The 17,437-nt window shown below is 67.7% G+C and overlaps 2 protein-coding genes across 2 annotated transcripts in view; both read left to right on the forward strand.

Annotated features, from left to right (window-relative positions):
• Nucleotides 1-3,086: 3,086 nt before the first annotated feature.
• AKAP17A (A-kinase anchoring protein 17A) lies at nucleotides 3,087-15,850 on the forward strand. Its single transcript, XM_042974804.1, has 5 exons — nucleotides 3,087-3,228; nucleotides 5,818-6,595; nucleotides 7,682-7,830; nucleotides 11,621-11,861; nucleotides 14,841-15,850. The coding sequence occupies exons 2-5, from the start codon at nucleotides 5,834-5,836 to the stop codon at nucleotides 15,813-15,815; spliced, it is 2,127 nt and encodes a 708-aa protein (XP_042830738.1). The 5' UTR covers nucleotides 3,087-3,228; nucleotides 5,818-5,833; the 3' UTR covers nucleotides 15,816-15,850.
• Nucleotides 15,815-17,437, forward strand: part of ASMT (acetylserotonin O-methyltransferase) — a 38,565-nt gene continuing 36,942 nt past the window's right edge. The window contains exons 1-2 of the mRNA XM_042975210.1: nucleotides 15,815-16,009; nucleotides 16,083-16,268. Of these exons, the coding sequence (XP_042831144.1) occupies nucleotides 15,815-16,009; nucleotides 16,083-16,268 (381 nt within the window). The remainder of the gene's footprint in view (nucleotides 16,010-16,082; nucleotides 16,269-17,437) is intronic.

Genomic DNA, 17,437 nt, shown 5'->3' on the forward strand with positions numbered 1-17,437 from the left:
GATGGATGGTGGATGAGTGGATAGATGGGTAGATGGATGGAGAGATGGGTTGACTGGTGGATGGTGGGCAGGTGGAGGGTGCATGGAGGCATTGAGTGGGTAGGGAGGACATGAATGCACATACAGATGGACGGATGGGTGGGTCAGAGGATGAACAGGTGGAAAAATGGATGGATGCATAGATGGTTGGATGGATGGATAGATAACGGATAGATAGATGCATAGGTATTCACGTATGGTTACACTTACGGACATCTACACACTTACATCGTCAGGCATTTTTCTTGTAGAGGTACATTAATGGCATCTCTGAATCTGGGTCAAAGGGAAAGATATCAATCCAGAGTGGAGGAGGGGTCTAACCTGGAGGGAAGTGTCTAATCTAGAGGGCAGCCAGAATTGGGTGGGTTCTGCATTTAGAACCAAGCGTCCAGTTTGCTGGTCTCATTGAATGCCTACATCTAGCAGGGACCTGGGTCCCTCTGTGCCAGCCCTAGTCAGTTAGATAATGAGGTCCCGGTGGAGATCGGTGAGCTCTGACCCAATGTGCCTGCTGTCCTCATGACAAGAGGAGGCATAGAGACAGACACACAGAGGGAAGATGTTCATGTGGTGACGGATGGGGCCACAAGCAAGGAATTGTGGACAACCTCCAGGAGCCGGGAGAGAGGCTTGGAACAGCCTCGTTCTTAGAGCTTCCGATGGCAGGAACAGTCCTGCCATCCTGATTTCAGATTCTGCTCTTGAGAACTAGAGAGGATACACTTCTGTGGTTCAAGTCTCCCCCGCCCACATGTGATAAGTGTGTGATAGACACATTTTATTTATTTATTCATACTTGTAAACTTTTCTTTTTTTAGGGAGAGAGAGAGAGCAAGAGTGAGCACGAACAGGGGAAGGTCAGAGAGAGGGAGAGAGAGAAGCCCAAGCAGGTTCTGTGCTGTCAGTGCAGAGCCTGATGCAGGGATCAAACCCACGAACCGTGAGATCATGACCTGAGCCGAAACCAAGAGTCAGACGCTTAACCGACTGAGCCACCCAAGTGCCCTGGGACAGACACATTATAAAACATCTCAGTTTCTGTAGCTCAGTAGTCCAGGCACAAGCTGACTGCATATCCGCTTAGGGACTCAAAAAGCTGAAATCAAGGTGTCAGCTAGGATGTGGGGTTCTCATTTGAGACTCGGGGCTGTGTTACAAGCTTACTGGTGGTTAGAAGAATTCCGTTCTTTGTGGTTGGAGCATTAACGCCTTCATCCCCTAGAGGCCAGCCACCAAATCCTGCCAAATGCTCTTCTCCATAAGGCAGATGGCTTCTTTTTCAAGGTAATGTGGCTGTGTCTCGCTGCTTCAAATCTCGAGCCCTTCTTAATTCTAACTTCTACACCTGATTAAGCCAGGCCCACCCACAGGAATTTTTCTTTCGATGTGCTTGAATGAACTGATTGTGGACTTTAATTACAGCTGCAAAATTCCTCCACCTTTGCCATAGAGTCTTGGGAGCAAATCCCATCATGTTCCCAACCCCCATTCACACTTGGTAAGAGTGACGTATATCACTATACACACACCATAACAGGACACAAGATTACGGCCGCAGATATTAGGGGCCTTGTTTTTCTATTTGTGAGGTGCATCCATAGGAGGGAAGTCTTGCCCCAAAATGGAAAAGGATTTTCCTTGAACGTTTTTGAAATTAGTATAACCGTTTCTTCAGTGTGCACGTTCAGAAGGAGTATCTCATTTCTTAATTTGCTTTGCAAATGCTTCAGAGAGCAGAGGAGAAAAACAGTTTCCAAATTTAACAGTTCCCGAGGGAAACACGCCATCATTGAGTTGTGGGCAGCCTCGGGGAGAAGGTTTTAACGAGAACCCCAAACATCTCTCTATTCCCAAGAGGAAGGAGAAGCTAAAGACAGAGGCACAGCCCCACTGAGAAGCTTGCCTGGGTTCAAACAGTGTTCCCATTTCTGAGGGACCCCAGACCGTCTGTTTCCTCCTCATGAGGAGGACCTCGTGATCATATTAGTTTGCATGGTCAGCTCATTAGCAGGACAACATGACTCACACAGAGCACCCCCACACCCATCCAGGAGCCCACTTGACCTCAGGGTCCCCTCACCCCCCTCCCTTCCCCCTGGGAAGCAAATGCTTCAGTGTTGGCGCTCCGTGTTGAACAATGGAGGGTCTGTGTACTTGGTGTCCACCCTGCATTTTCACTATGCAGACTTGTGACATGGTGGAAGCATCAGCGGGGGAGTTTAATGGATTGTAACTTTTAATCTGTAATGACATTACGTCATTACACATAGGTAGATTGTTATTGAAAAACCGTATATTACATGTGAAATGCATTGCCTCTTGAGATACCGTATTTGAGGCATGAGAAGGACGTGCCTCCGGCAGCACCTGGCATAACGTGGGAGCTTACTGAATTCTAATTTGTTAGCTTATAATTATGTTATGCCATTATACGTTGGCATATTATTGTTTAAAAAACATATATATGTTACCTGTAAAAGGCATCATATGTTGGCATTTAAATCTTATGTATTTGAAAACCAGTTATACCAAAGTAAGAAACATGAAATTGCTCAAGTATGAAAATATTATGCACTTGTTACATATTCCTATGTAATTGTATACTATAGTCTACTTATATTTCAGGAGGGACCTAAACGGTGAGTAAAAGTAACTAAAGAGTAAATAGGAGACTTAGAGGCCGCTCTCTTACTGCTGTGTTCCGTACGATGGACGATTATACTGGAAATTCGGACAGAAGCACGGGCCCGTCCCCTGCTCGGCTCCAGGCAGAGGACGGAGCTGCGCCGCCCCAGGTGAGGCCTCCGGCTGGACGCGGGGACAGGGGGCGGCTGGGGGTGGGGGGCGCGGAGCCTACTGGCTCAGCCGCGCACGCGCAGTGCCAAGCCAGGGCCGGCCCGCCCTCACCCGGGGCCTCCCGGAAGTCCCGCCCCAAGGGGCGGGGCCAGGGCCGGCCGGCGTAACGGGGAGCTGCCGCGCGGCCGCTTCCGCGGGCACGAGCGCCGGAAGCGGAAATGCGTCACAGGGGCGGGCGGGCGGCGGCGACGGCGGGTGGCGTCTGGGGCGCCTCCGGCGGACGGTGGCGGCGCCGGGCAGAGAGGCCGCGGCTGCCGGGGTCGTCGGGGGACGGCGGTGAGCTCGGGCCTGGGCGGCGGCGGCCGGGGGCGCAAGCGGAGCCCCGCGCCGGTAAGCGACGACCTGCGACCACCCCCTTCCGCGAACCGGGCCGGGGGGGTCCGGCGGGCCGTGGTCTTCGGGGTCCGGGGGTCCGGGGTCTGCGAGGGCCGGGGGCTCCGGGGGGACGGGGTCTGCGAGGGTCGGGGGCTCCAGGGCTCCGGGGTCTGCGAGGGCCGGGGGCTCCGGAGGGCCGGGGTCTGTGAGGGTCGGGGGCTCTGGGGGGACGGGGTCTGTGAGGGCCGGGGGCCCCGGGGGTCCGGGGTCTGCGAGGGTCGGGGGCTCGGGGGGACGCGGACTCCGGGGTTCCGGGGTCTTGAGGGCCGGGTGCTTTGGGGGGCCGGGGGCTCCAGGGCTCCGGGGTCTGCGAGGGCCGGGGGCTCCGGAGGGCTGGGGGCTTCGGGGGTCCAGCGTCTGCGAGAGCCGGGTGCTTTGGGGGGACGGGGGGTCCGGGTCTGCGAGGGCCAGGGGCTCTGGGGGGATGGGGCGTCTGGGGTCTGCGAGGGTCGAGGTCTCTGGGGTCTGCGAGGGTAGGGGCTCTGGGGGACGGGGACTCCGGGGTTCCGGGGTCTTGAGGGCCGGGTGCTTTGGGGGGATGGGGGCTTGGGGGTCCAGGGTCTGCGAGGGCCAGGGGCTTGGGGGGACGGGGTCTTTGGGTGTCCGGGTCTGTGAGGGCTGGGGACTTTAGGGGCTCGGGGACTCTGGGGGTCTGGGCTCTCTGAGGGTCTCAGCCTCTTAGTGGATTGAGGTCTGTGAGGGCCGGGTGCTTTGGGGGGACAGGGTCTTTGGGGGTTCACGAGGGTCGGGGGGACCGGGTCTGCGAGGGCTGGGGGGACGGGTGCTCTGGGGTCTGCCAGGGCCAGGGGCTCTGGGGGGACGGGGTCTCTGGGGTCCGGGGTCCGGGGTCTGCGAGGGTCGGGGCCCCTGGGGGAAGGGGTCTGTGAGGGCCGGTGGTTCAGGGTCTGCGGGGGTCCCCGGCATACTGGGGAAGGGGATGAAGGCCGTGGAGTCCAGGGTTTGAGAGAGGGCGAGGGATGCCCTGGGGCTAGAGGCCCCGGGGGGGGGGGGTGGGGGGCTGAAGCCTGGGAAGCCCTGGGTCTCGGGGAAGGGGCTGGAGGGGGGGTGGTGCTGGCGTCTGTGGAGCTGGGGACTCCGGGTCTCGGGGGCTCCTGGAGCCGGGGTCTGCCGGGGACCCAGGTCTGCAGGGTCCAGGGCAGCGGTGGTCCTGGTGTGCGGGTCTCTGGGGCCGGTGGCAGGGGAGGGGGACAGAGTGTGCCAGGGATGGGGGCTGGGAGCTCCAGTGGGTGGGGGTCTCAGGGCTGTGGGGGCTGGGGGCAGGGGTGGGGGCAGCAGGGATATGAGGCGGGCACTGGGGGCGGGGGCCTGTGAAGGTGAAGGACTGGGCAGTGCTGGAGAGACTGAGGGCGGTGGAGAGGCCAAGGGTCCTGGGGCAGCCGGTGTGGCCTGGAGGCCATGGCCCAGGGGTGGGGGGATGGGCTTGTCCTGGGGCGTTGCGGGGCCGGGGTCCCCAGGGTAATGTTCAGTGGACGCCAGAGCTTGGGGTCGGGCAGCTGGGGGTGGGGGAGTGACGTAACAGGGGGTGGGGTTGTGGAGGGGTGACGGGGCGGGGGGGGGGGGGGGGGGGTGGGGACCCAGGGCAGGTGGGTAGCAGGCGACCGGGGTGGGGGCGCTGCCCTGTGTGGGCTTGGTGTCCTGGGGCAGGTGTTGGGTCGCAGCCAAGGCCAGAGCCTGTCACCCGTGCCCCTGACTGTGCCTTGTCCCAGCACCCGCCCCGAGTGGGGGCCGCTCCCCGGGCCGTGCCTCAGGGCCTCGCCACAAGCCTCGGAGGGAGCCGCCCGTGGGTGGGGGCGTGGGTGGGGGCGGGAGCAGGCACCTGTATTGTTTGGGTTCCTGTGGCGGAGCCTGGCTTTCCGGTGGGGGAAGAACCCCCCCCCCCCCAACCCCGGTCCGCCCAGTGGGGAAGTGTTGCCCGGAGAAGGCGCGGGAGGACAGGTGCGCCCTGGGGGCTGCTGGCTCGGGAGGGGCCCTGCGCTTGTCACTCGGCCTCGGGCAAGCAGGACACCGCGCCAGTCCCAGAGTCACTGAAGCTGACGCTTCCGATCTTGTCTCGGCCAGAAACTTCCTTCCTGTTCCTGGGGGGGGGCCCATCCTCCATCCACGCTGCCGGAGCGAGCCGGGAGCCCTGCCCCGCCCTACCCTGCGGTGCGCTGTCCTGTCCTGCCTGCAGCCGCAGGGGCGCGCGCGGGACGGTTCCGGTTCCGGGCCGTGCGTGCGTGCGCCCGCCCGCTGCGGTGGGGGTGGCAGCTGTCCCCGCCCACTCGACGCCCTGCGGCCCTGGGAGACCCGCTCCTGCAGGCTGGCTGCGGCTGGACGCCCGCCGCCGCTTGGCCGCTAGGCCCTTCCGATGGTGTCTCACCCCCGTTTTCTGTTCCCTTCGGTTCGAGGAGACAGAACCTCGTCTCAGGCGGCCGCGCCTTTTGATGAGACAAACGCAGACTCGTTTGTCCCCTGGCGGCCCGCGGACCCTCGCCCCGACCCCGGCCCCGACCGCCGCCGTGTGTGTGTGTGTGTGTGTTTCAGGCCCCAGCGCCCGGCTATGGCCGCGGCCACCATAGTGCACGACACGTCTGAGGCGGTGGAGCTGTGCCCCCCGTACGGCCTGTACCTGAAGCCCATCACCAAGATGACCATCAGCGTGGCGCTGCCGCAGCTGAAGCAGCCGGGCAAGTCCATCTCCAACTGGGAGGTGATGGAGAGGCTGAAGGCCATGGTGCAGCACCACCAGTTCTCCACGCTGCGCATCTCCAAGAGCACCATGGACTTCATCCGCTTCGAGGGCGAGGTGGAGAACCGCAGCCTGGTCAAGGCCTTCCTGGCCTGCCTGGACGGCAAGACCATCAAGCTCAGCGGCTTCTCCGACATCCTCAAGGTGCGCGCGGCCGAGTTCAGGATCGACTTCCCCACGCGCCACGACTGGGACTCCTTCTTCCGCGACGCCAAGGACATGAACGAGACGCTGCCGGGCGAGCGGCCCGACACCATCCACCTGGAGGGCCTGCCCTGCAAGTGGTTCGCGCTCAAGGACTCGGGCTCCGAGAAGCCCAGCGAGGAGGTGCTGGTCAAGGTGTTCGAGAAGTTCGGGGCGATCCGCAACGTGGACATCCCCATGCTGGACCCCTACCGCGAGGAGATGACCGGCCGCAACTTCCACACCTTCAGTTTCGGGGGCCACCTCAACTTCGAGGCGTACGTGCAGTACCGCGAGTACGTGGGCTTCATCCAGGCCATGAGCGCCCTGCGCGGCATGAAGCTCATGTACAAGGGCGAGGACGGCAAGGCCGTGGCCTGCAACATCAAGGTGAGCGCCCGCCCCGCCCCGCGCGACGGCCCCCTGGGGCCTGTCTCGCAGCCGCGCGCGCGCGCACACACGCACGCACGCACGCAGCTGGCTCTCCGGCAGGGCGGCCGCACGCCCGGCCAGCGCAGGTGCAGGCGAAACCCGCGGCCACACGCACTCGGCCTTGGACACAGCCGCATCCGGACGCGGATGTGAGAGCATTCCCGTGTGGGGTACGGGGTGACAGGCGGAGACCCTCGCCGCCACCTCGCACTGGGGTCGGCCTCGCCGGCCTCCTGGACGACCCGGGGGCCGCGTGCCCCTGTGAGCGCTGGCTGTCCTCGTTAGCGGAGGCAGACGCGCCGTGGCGGCCTCGGCCAGAGCGCGCGGTGGGATCCCGCCGGCACGCTGCGAGACCGCCCGGCGTCACGGGGGGACGTAAAGGCTGAGGCCGGGTCACGTCCTGGTCAGGTTGCGGCTTCGCCGGGAAGCTCAGTCCCCGGCCACGAAGGCCGCGTGTGCCGTCGGGAAGCTCGGTCCCCGGCCACGAAGGCCGCGTGTGCCGTCGGGAAGCTCGGTCCCCGGCCACGAAGGCCGCGTGTGCCGTCGGGAAGCTCGGTCCCCGGCCACGAAGGCCGCGTGTGCCGTCGGGAAGCTCGGTCCCCGGCCACGAAGGCCGCGTGTGCCGTCGGGAAGCTCGGTCCCCGGCCACGAAGGCCGCGTGTGCCGCCGGGAAGCTCGGTCCCCGGCCACGAAGGCCGCGTGTGCCGCCGGGAAGCTCGGTCCCCGGCCACGAAGGCCGCGTGTGCCGCCGGGAAGCTCGGTCCCCGGCCACGAAGGCCGCGTGTGCCGCCGGGAAGCTCGGTCCCCGGCCACGAAGGCCGCGTGTGCCGCCGGGAAGCTCGGTCCCCGGCCACGAAGGCCGCGTGTGCCGTCGGGGGCGTCCGCGGGCGCCCGGCCCCACGCGGCGGCCGAGACCCGCGCTCGCTCCCCGGCAGGGCTCCGCGGAGCGAGCGCGCTGCGTGCGGCGCGGCCGAGCCGGCCGCCGTCAGCTGAGGCCCGCGGCCGCGCGTGGCGAACCGTGCTCCGTGCCGCCGTCCCCCGCAGGTTTCCTTCGACTCCACCAAGCACCTGAGCGACGCCTCCATTAAGAAACGGCAGCTCGAGAGGCAAAAGCTGCAGGAGCTGGAGCAGCAGAGGGAGGAGCAGAAGCGCAGAGAGAAGGAGGCCGAGGAGAGGCAGAGGGCGGAAGAAAGGTACGTGCGCGCCCGCGGGGCCTGCCTGCGCTTCTGGGCGCGGGCGCGCGCGCGGGCGCGAGCGCGCCTGGCCGTTCGCGCGCGTGTGTGCACGTGTGCGGGAGTCTGTGTGCAGGTGTGCGCGTGCCCGTGTGCAGGTGTGCGTGTGCACACGTCCTCCGCGCACAGCCGCTGTGCGCGAGGTGCTGGCCCAGTCCGGTCTTTGGCCTGTCTCCCCAGCTGCGTGGGTTTCGCAGGCGCGTTTTCCGCCTTCGGCGAGTGCGCAGCTTAGATGCGTCGGGCCTGCTGGGTTCGCCCGTTACCAGCGGAGATCGTCTCTGCGTCGCGAGCGCTCGGCGTCTCCCCTGCGGCCGCGTGCGGGCCGTGTTCTGACCTTCCTCCTGACGCGGAGGAAGGCGTGTCCGCACCTCCTTGCGGCGGCGGACTCAAGCCCCGACCGGGCGCGAGAGTCCTGGCCCAGCTCCGCGCCCGCCCCGAGGACAGTCGGCCTGCTGGCCCGGGGACGGCCTGACGCGCACCGGGAGACGCGGCGGGCGGGGCGGGGGTCTGGGGCCGCCGAGGGGGGGAGGGGGGGGTGCGTGCCGGCCGCCTCGCGGTGCTGCAGGGCCCCACCTGCGGGATGTGGGCGGGGGGGGGGGGGGTGGGGGCTCCCAGAGAAACAGGCTCCCCAGGCAGCGGCTCTGGGGCGGCAGAGGCGGGAGGCTTCGTGAGGCGCTGCGCGGCGTGCGGGGCAGCGGGGCCGGGTGCGCTCGGGCCCCGTCACTACGCGCGAGCCCGCGACCGCTCGCTCCCCGAGCCCCCAGGCCGTCACTCGCACGCGCCTGCCTTTGTGCCCACGCGTCCCCTCCAGCGTGCCCTCACCTGCCCCCTCGTGTGCCTCCCCTCGCGCCCCCGCCTGCCCTCACGTACACACTTGTCGCACAGGCGCTGCCCTCACCTGCCCTCGTGTGCCTCTCCTCGCCTACCCTGGCCAGCGTGCCTCCTTTGCACACCTGCCCTCGCACACGCTCGCCTGTCGCGTCCCAGGAAATACTGGGAAGTTTCAAGAGGCCGGGTCTTGGACCATGTCCGTGGGAGGAAGCGGGCACGTGGCCCTCAGCACGAGCTGCCCCGTGTGCTGGGCCAGAGGCGGGGAGGACCGAGGGATCCCGGACGGTGGGCGGTGCCTCCTCTGTGGTCGCTGACGCTTGGACGCGAGGTGCTAGCTGGGGAGGGGGCCGCGCGGTTCCCACAGAGGGTGCTTCCCCGGCCTGCGTGTGCAGGCTGCCCCCTGGGGAGCCCGGCCGCTGTTGTCGGTCCCGGGTGCGCGTGCACGCGGCTGGTGGGCTTCCACGCAGGACTGGAGCTTGGATGCTGCGTCCTGTCTTGGGAGGTGGGGAGCACGGGGCCTCGGACCTCGTGGGGCCCGGACACGTGGTTTGGTTCACTCTTTGTGCAGGGGGGGGCTAAGACAGGCGGTGTGGTGGGTTCTGACCTGTGGGGCCTGGACGGATGCTGAGCTGGGGCCTGACCTGTGGGGCCTGGACAGATGCTGAGCTGGGCCCCGACCTGTGGGGCCTGGACAGCCGGTGTTGTGCATCCTGACCTGTGGGGCCTGGACGGCTGGTGTTGTGGATCCTGACCTGTGGGGCCTGGACAGATGGTGAGCTGGGCCCCGACCTGTGGGGTCTGGATGGCCGGTGTTGTGCATCCTGACCTGTGGGGCCTAGACAGTTGGTGAGCTGGGGACCGGACACATGCTGAGCTGGGGCCCGACCTGTGGGGCCTGGACGGCCGGTGTTGTGCATCCTGACCTGTGGGGCCTAGACGGTTGGTGAGCTGGGGCCTGACCTGTGTGGCCTGGACGGATGCTGAGCTGGGCCCCGACCTGTGGGGCCTGGACACGGGTGCTAGGGAGTCCTGCTACACCTCCCTCTGTGGGAGCTGTGGCCCTGGGTCTGTTCCCACGTCCCAGTGTGAGGCCCCAGCTTCCTTGTGGGTCGTGAGGGGGTTGGGGACCTACATGCGTCCTGATCCCCAGGCCCTGTTCGCTGGGTTGCACGTCTGCACGTCTGGAGTGCCCAGGACTGGCCTTGCCCTTCCGCGGCCTGGGCGTGTCCCACCTGGGCTCCTGGCGGTCTCGTGCTCTGCGTCTCGTCCTGCCCAGGGCAGCTGGGACTTTTCCTACCGCGTTCCTTGGGGTTGGACTCAGGCTACCATCAAGGTGCACGTGAGGGTGGTTCACCCGGCGCTCTTTCCGACCTGGCCCGGGGTCTCCTGCTTACGTTTGGGGTCTCTTGGTGGGGACCCCCCCGCCCCTGGCCGAGCACAGACGACCTAAGCTGCTGGGCGGCCCGTGGGCTTGCTGGAAAGGGAAGCAGTCGTCTCCAGGTGCTTCTTCTCTGGTGACGTCACAGGAGTTCCTTAAACTCCGTCGTCAGCAGGTCCGCTCCCTCAGGGACCCCCTGATTCTGGGGGTCACAGCCCAGGGCTCACCGGATCCCCAGGGGGGGTCACAGCCCAGGGCTCACCCGATCCCCGCGGGTCACAGCCCAGGGCTCACCACATTCCTGGGGGTGGGGGGGTCACAGCCCAGGGTTCACCGGATCCCCGGGGGGGGGGGGGGGTCACAGCCTAGGGCTCACCCGATCCCCGCGGGTCACAGCCCAGGGCTCACCGGATCCCCAAGGGGGGGGTCACAGCCCAGGGCTCACCGGATCCCCAAGGGGGGGTCACAGCCCAGGGCTCACCGGATCCCCAAGGGGGGGGTCACAGCCCAGGGTTCACCGGATCCCCAGCGGGGGTCACACCCCAGGGCTCACCGGGTCCCCAGCGGGGGTCACAGCCCAGGACTCACCGGATCCTGGGGGTCACAGCCTGGTATTCCCCGTGCTGGGTTTTTTGTCATAGTGACTTTGCCTTTTCCAGACTCTGGAGCAAAGGGGTTCGTAGGTGCATCGTCTGTTGTGTGTGGTCTTGCCCGTAGCTTGGTGCTTCCAGAACCTTCCGCGTGGCTTTGCTCCCGGGTCCTCCGTTCAGTGTAGGGACTCCCACAGCCTCTCTGGAGCCCCGGTGATGGGGCTTTGTGCACCCTGCCAGCACCTCTGAGTATCAGTCGTGCGCTGAGCAGTTGTTTCTGGGTGGAAGGCTGTGTGCAGTGAGCGAGCATGTTGTCTGTGCGCCGCGGTGTCCCTCTGGGCCCGGACGCGGGTGTCGCGCGCGGCGGGTCCCACTCACCAGCACGGGGGTGTGCGCGCGGCGGGCCCTCCGGGCAGCACGGTGTGGGGCTGGTGGTGCGCGCGGCGGGCCCTCCGGGCAGCACGCGGGCGCACACGAGGCTCCCGTCTGGCCTCTATTCGTCCGTGGCGTGGGCGGCCGTTCTCCCTGCGGTACGTGCCCGTTTCTGTGTGTGAGCACTGCCGCGTGCCAGGGGTCCCGGGGGTGGCCCTGCCTGCGGCGGCGGGGGGTGGGGGGGTGGGGGGGGGGGGGGGGGGGTCGTCCTCGGCGCGCCGGCCTCTCCCCCAGCTGCCGTGTGTCGTTGAGAAGCAGGTTCCGTGTCGCGAGGCCCGCCCATCGGTCGCGTCCTTCACGGCGTCCGGTTCCCCAGCGAGACCTGCCCTCCGGAGGCTCCGGGGGGCCTCCTGCGCGGATCCTCGGGTCCCGCCGCGGCCCGCGTGCGGACGCGCGTTGGAACAGCGGGTGTCGCGCCCGCCCCCCGCCCCCCGCCCCCCGCCCCCCGCCGGCGCCCCCGCGCGCACAGCCGGGGCGCGCGGTCCGTCGTGCTGAGCGGTGCCGCGCGCTTGCCGTGCAGGAAGCAGAAGGAGCTGGAGGAGCTGGAGCGGGAGCGGAAGCGGGAGGAGAAGGTGCGGCGCCGGGAGCAGAAGCAGCGGGACCGCGAGCTGCGCCGCCAGCAGAAGCAGCTGGAGAAGCAGCAGGCGGAGGAGCAGCGGAAGCTGCACGAGAAGATCCGGCTGGAGGAGCGGAAGCTGCTGCTGGCGCAGCGGAACCTGCAGTCCATCCGCCTGGTGGCCGAGCTGCTGAGCAGGGCCAAGGTAGGCGGGGCGCGCGCGCGTCCTGGGCCTGCAGCCCGGGGGCGGGGGGAGGGGGGCGGGGGGAGGGGGGCGGGTGGAGGGGGGAGGGGGGAGGGGGGCGGGGGGAGGGGGCGCCGCGCCAGGGCGCCTCCCCGCGGCTCTCAATACGCCGGCCGCGCCGCCGGCTGCTACTTGCCGGCCTCCCGGCCTCGTCGCGGGCGCCAGAACGCGCGCTCCAGGCTCACGGGGCGCGGAGCACTTCGGGCGCAACCGCGGGCACACCGCCCGGGCGCTGGGGCGCAGGCTCGCCGGGTCCCCCAGAGCGAGGGCGCGACCGAGCTCCAGGAGGGTCTCCCAGCCCCCGGGGCTCCCCTCCTGCTGCACGCCGTCTTCCCCGGGGCCCCTCGGGACAGGGGGCGCTGCTGTGACCCCACAGGCAACGTCCCGGGCGACGGAACAGCCGGCGCTGCTGTGACCCCATGGGCCAGCAGCTGGGGCGACGGGTCAAGGGTCCTTGCTGTGACCCCACGGGCCAGTGGCTGGGGCGACAGGCTGGGGCTCTGCTGTGACCCCATGGGCCAGCAGCTGGCGCGACGCGACAAGGGTCCTTGCTGTGACCCCACAGGCCAGCGGTCAGGTCGATGGGACAGGCGGCTCTGCTGTGACCCCACGGGCCAGTGGCTGGGGCGACAGGCTGGGGCTCTGCTGTGACCCCATGGGCCAGCAGCTGGGGCGACGTGACAAGGGTCCTTGCTGTGACCCCACAGGCCAGCGGTCAGGTCGATGGGACAGGCGGCTCTGCTGTGACCCCACGGGCCAGTGGCTGGGGCGACAGGCTGGGGCTCTGCTGTGACCCCACGGGCCAGTGGCTGGGGCGACAGGCTGGGGCTCTGCTGTGACCCCATGGGCCAGCAGCTGGGGCGACGGGTCAAGGGTCCTTGCTGTGACCCCACGGGCCAGCGGCTGGGGCGACAGGCTGGGGCTCTGCTATGACCCCACGGGCCAGTGGCTGGGGCGACAGGATGGGGCTCTGCTGTGACCCCATGGGCCAGCAGCTGGGGCGACGGGTCAAGGGTCCTTGCTGTGACCCCACGGGCCAGCGGCTGGGGCGACAGGCTGGGGCTCTGCTGTGACCCCATGGGCCAGCAGCTGGGGCGACGGGTCAAGGGTCCTTGCTGTGACCCCACGGGCCAGCGGCTGGGGCGACAGGCTGGGGCTCTGCTGTGACCCCATGGGCCAGCAGCTGGGGCGACGGGTCAAGGGTCCTTGCTGTGACCCCACGGGCCAGTGGCTGGGGCGACAGGCTGGGGCTCTGCTGTGACCCCATGGGCCAGCAGCTGGGGCGACGGGTCAAGGGTCCTTGCTGTGACCCCACAGGCCAGCGGTCAGGTCGATGGGACAGGCGGCTCTGCTGTGACCCCACGGGCCAGTGGCTGGGGCGACAGGCTGGGGCTCTGCTGTGACCCCATGGGCCAGTAGCTGGCGTGACGGGACAAGGGTCCTTGCTGTGACCCCATAGGCCAGCGGACAGGTCGATGGGACAGGCGGCTCTGCTGTGACCCCACGGGCCAGTGGCTGGGGCGACAGGCTGGGGCTCTGCTGTGACCCCATGGGCCAGCAGCTGGGGCGACGGGTCAAGGGTCCTTGCTGTGACCCCACAGGCCAGCGGTCAGGTCGATGGGACAGGCGGCTCTGCTGTGACCCCACAGGCCAGTGGGTGGGGCAACAGAATGGGTCTCTGCTGTGACCCCACAGGCAACGTCCAGGGCAACAGGACAGGGGGCTCTGCTGTGACCCCACAGGCCAGTGGGTGGGGCAACAGGATGGGGCTCTCCTGTGACCCCACAGGCCGGCGGCCGGGGCGACGAGACAGGGGTCTCTGCTGTGACCCCACAGGCAATGTCCAGGGCAACAGGACAGGGGGCTCTGCTGTGACCCCACGGGCCAGCGGCCAGGTCGATAGGACAGGCGGCTCTGCTGTGACCCCACAGGCCAGCAGCCGGGACCTTGGGGACAGGGGGCTCTGCTGTGACCCCACAGGCCAGCGGCCAGGGTGACGGGACAAGGGACCTTGCTGTGACCCCATAGGCAATGGCCAGGGTGACAGGACAAGTCGCCTTGCTGTGACCCCATAGGCAACGGCCAGGGTGACGGGACAAGTGGCCTTGCTGTGACCCCACAGGCAGTGGCGACGGAGACCGGAGAGGGGGTGCTCTGCTGTGACCCCACGGGCCAGAGGCCAGGGCCCTTGGGACAGGAGGCCCTGTGCTGTGACTCCAAAGGCCAGTGGGCAGGGCGACAGGACGGGGCGGGGCGGGGCGGGCTGATCTTGGCGATGGAGAGCAGCGCCATGGCGTCCCCGGGGAGCTCAGGGCGGACCGCAGAGCCGGGCTGGGCCACGTCCGTCCTCGCAGCCGCGGATCTGACAGCCAGCGCAGCAGCAGAGGAGCGAGCGCCTTCGCGCCGCCTCGTTCCTCCCGCTCCTCCCAGAGGCCGGGCCAGAAGCCCCCGCGAGAGGCGGGGGCGGGGGACACGTGCGGACCTCGCCGGGCGCTCCTTGTGCTCGGCCAGGCTGCGTGTCCCCGCGGAGTCGGGCGCGGGGCGACCCCGTAACCTGTTGTCTGATTACAGTTGGGATAAGTCCCCGGGAAGGAGACTGGCAGGCGCGCTGACACGGGCCAGCTCCGCTCTTGGTTCATGGTGAATATTGAAGACGCTCGCCCAAGCGGCCGCGGCGGCGGACGTGCGCCCCGTCATCTCCGCTCCCCGTCGCGGGTGACCGCGGGCGACCTCCCGGCGGGGCCGGGGCCACGCCCCGCCCGCCCGCCCGCCCCGCCCCGCCCCGGGCCGCGTGCTTGTCGCCCGGGGTGGGGGGGGGGGCGCGGGGGGTGCACCGCGGCCGGACCGCGCGCGCCCGGTACCCCCCCCCCCCCCCCCCGGGCCTCGGCGCCAGCAGGCGGGTGCGGAGCCCCCACGCGCGCCTTCCCCTTTGTGCCGCAGGCCGTGAAGCTGCAGGAGCAGGAGCACCGCGAGGAGGCGCTGCGGCTGCAGCGGCTGGAGGAGCGGCGGCGGCTGCAGGAGGCCGAGCTGCGGCGCGTGGAGGAGGAGAAGGAGCGCGCGCTGGGGCTGCAGCGCCGGGAGAGGGAGCTGCGCGAGCGGCTGCTCACCATCCTGCTGAGCAGGAAGCCGGACGAGCCGCCGGCGCGCGACGAGCTGGGCGTGGCGCACGCGGACCTGCTGCAGCCCGTGCTGGACATCCTGCACACGGTGTCGGCCGGCTGCGCGGGCGCCGCCGCCGCCGCCGCCGCCCTGCACCCCCCGGGGGCCCCGCCGGCCGCCGGCGCCCCGAAGCAGACGCCGCCGCCGCCGCGCCCGGACGCCGACGGCGCGCCCCGCGGCGTCAACGGCAGCCTGGCCGAGGGCGCGCCCTGCCGCGAAGGCCCGGGCGCGCGGCGCGGCGCGGCGGACGACGGCTCCCCGGACAAGCGCTGCCCCGGCGTCCTCGCCTGCATCCCCGACAACAACCAGCAGCCCAAGGCCGTGCCCGCCGCCGCCGCCGCCTGTGAGCAGAGCGCGCCCAGGAAGGACGCGCGCTCCGAGCAAGACAAGTGCAACCGCGAGCCGAGCGGGGGCCGCGGCCGGGCCAGCGGGGGCCGCGGGGACGACGACAGGCACCAGCGGGAGCGCAGCCGGCCGCGGCGGGCGGGCAGCCGCGACGACGCGCGGACCCCGCGGAAGGAGCGGCGGCGCCACCGCAAGCACGCGCGCCCGGACGACAGCCCCCCGCGGCGCAGCGCCAGTCCCGAGCGCGCGCGCGCGCGCCGGTCCCACAGCAGAGAGCGCTCCAGCCGCCGGGAGCGCAGCCGGGACCGCAGGGGCGGCTCGGGGCGCAAGCGCAGCCGCCACCGCCGCGGGGACCGCGACCGCTCGCGCTCAGGGTCGCCCGGCCGGCACCGCAGCACCTGGAACAGGTAATGCAGGCCGTCCCGCCCCCCTCTCCTCGCCCCACTCCCCCCCCCCCCCCCCCACCCCCATCCCGCGAAGACCGGGACCGGGGAGCCGCCGCGGAGCGCGCGGCCCCGGGGGGCCTCCCGGGCGGCTGGACCCCGCGCTTCCGGTGTCCCGCGGGCGGCGGCGGCGGCGGCGGCGGCGGCGGCGGCCTGGGCCTCGCTCGCCAGCTTTAGTTTTCCCCGGAAACTGTTCATCTGATAGCTTTAACTTCACCACGTCCCTCGCAATCAGGGAGAGCGCGCCGGCCGGCGGCGGCGACCAGTGCGCAGCCGCCGCGCCTTTTCTGTCCCGCTCGGTGACTCCCGCGCGGGCAGCGACTGCACGCGAGGCCCGTGGCCCGTCGCTGGGGACAAACTGCGGAGGATGCACGGCCAGGGCCCCGAGAACTGGAGAGCGCCTTGCCCCGGTGGTGGTTTCGCGGGTTTTCCTTCGCAATTTCAGCTGCTCGGGAGGCGCGCTTGGGGGGTGCGCCGGCAGAACCCGGGGGTCCGGCCGGTGCCCTGGCGGCCGCGTGCAGGCGGGCGGGTCCTGAAGGGGGGCAAGTCGCCACGTGCCGTCCCGCGCTCTTCCTCGCCTCACACACTTTCGCGTCGCAAACTGGTGACGAAGCCGGAAGGAAAAAAAAGAAGATGGGTCAAAAGCTTTGGTTCCTCCTCAAGAATTAGCGTGTGTGGTTTTTTTAAGAAGCGGTTTTGCTAAATTATTTTTACTTGGAACGTTTCAAACAGATTTAAGGCTACACACTTGTTAAATTTTATAATCATTTGCTTCCCCAGGTGAAGCGCGAGCGATACTTACAAGCAGCTGTAATGTTTGCGTGAGGGAAGATGGTGTTTATTCCAGTTTGCATTTTTTGTGAAATAAAATTTTTTTCCAATGAACTCGTGTTTTGCATCCTTGTTTTGTTCCGTTTGAGCCCAATTTTGGTCTGCGGTACCGAACGGGGAGCCCAGGGGAGCAGATTCGTAAAGGATAGAAATCACTCTGGCCGAGGTCAACGACGCATCTCGCCGGGCGGCTCTTATCGTAAAATAACCGTGTGGACGGAGAATCCGGAGTCCTAGGCAGCATTCGATCTTTTCACGGGGTACAAGCTTAGCAAATCCGCTCAAGAACTCGGGTCACAGCTACCAGCCCGTTTGACAAATGACGCAAAGTAAAGGTGGTTCTTTCCTCACCTCCAGTTGTAAGAGGTGGGAAGGCGTCCGTGGCCCTGCTGGGACTCCAGACCCCAAAAGGCCCTCCACCCGTTCGTCCGACCATCCGTCCCTCTTTAATTCACAGGCAGCGCTTGTCAGCACGTGTGTGGCTGGGGGCGTTCCTCTTCCGCCCCAGCTCGCTGCACCGCCCCTGACCCCGACGGACACAGTCGACCCGCACATCTCCTCGTCTGCAGGGCTTTTTGTCCCTCACCTGCTGGGGCGAGGGGTGCGACATGTGCCCGGATGCCCAGTGATTGGAAGTTCCCCTCAAGAGTCCTGTCGGGGTCCCTGTAGCCCAGCACCGAGCGTGTGTCCGGTCTGTGCTCTTGGCAATGTCCTGGGACCGGGTGTGGGGAAGTCTCTGAGGTCATGGGGAGGTCTCTG

The sequence above is a fragment of the Panthera tigris genome, chromosome X (genome assembly GCF_018350195.1).
Source record: "Panthera tigris isolate Pti1 chromosome X, P.tigris_Pti1_mat1.1, whole genome shotgun sequence".
NCBI classification, from domain to species: Eukaryota; Metazoa; Chordata; class Mammalia; order Carnivora; family Felidae; genus Panthera; species Panthera tigris.

Bases quoted from the DNA above. Each gene is read 5' to 3' on its own strand.
- AKAP17A (XM_042974804.1), top strand. From the start codon at position 5,834: ATGGCCGCGGCCACCATAGTGCACGACACGTCTGAGGCGGTGGAGCTG. The intron at 7,831-11,620 runs GTACGTGCGCGC...CTTGCCGTGCAG, and splicing joins AGGCAGAGGGCGGAAGAAAG to GAAGCAGAAGGAGCTGGAGG. The intron at 11,862-14,840 runs GTAGGCGGGGCG...TTTGTGCCGCAG, and splicing joins AGCTGCTGAGCAGGGCCAAG to GCCGTGAAGCTGCAGGAGCA.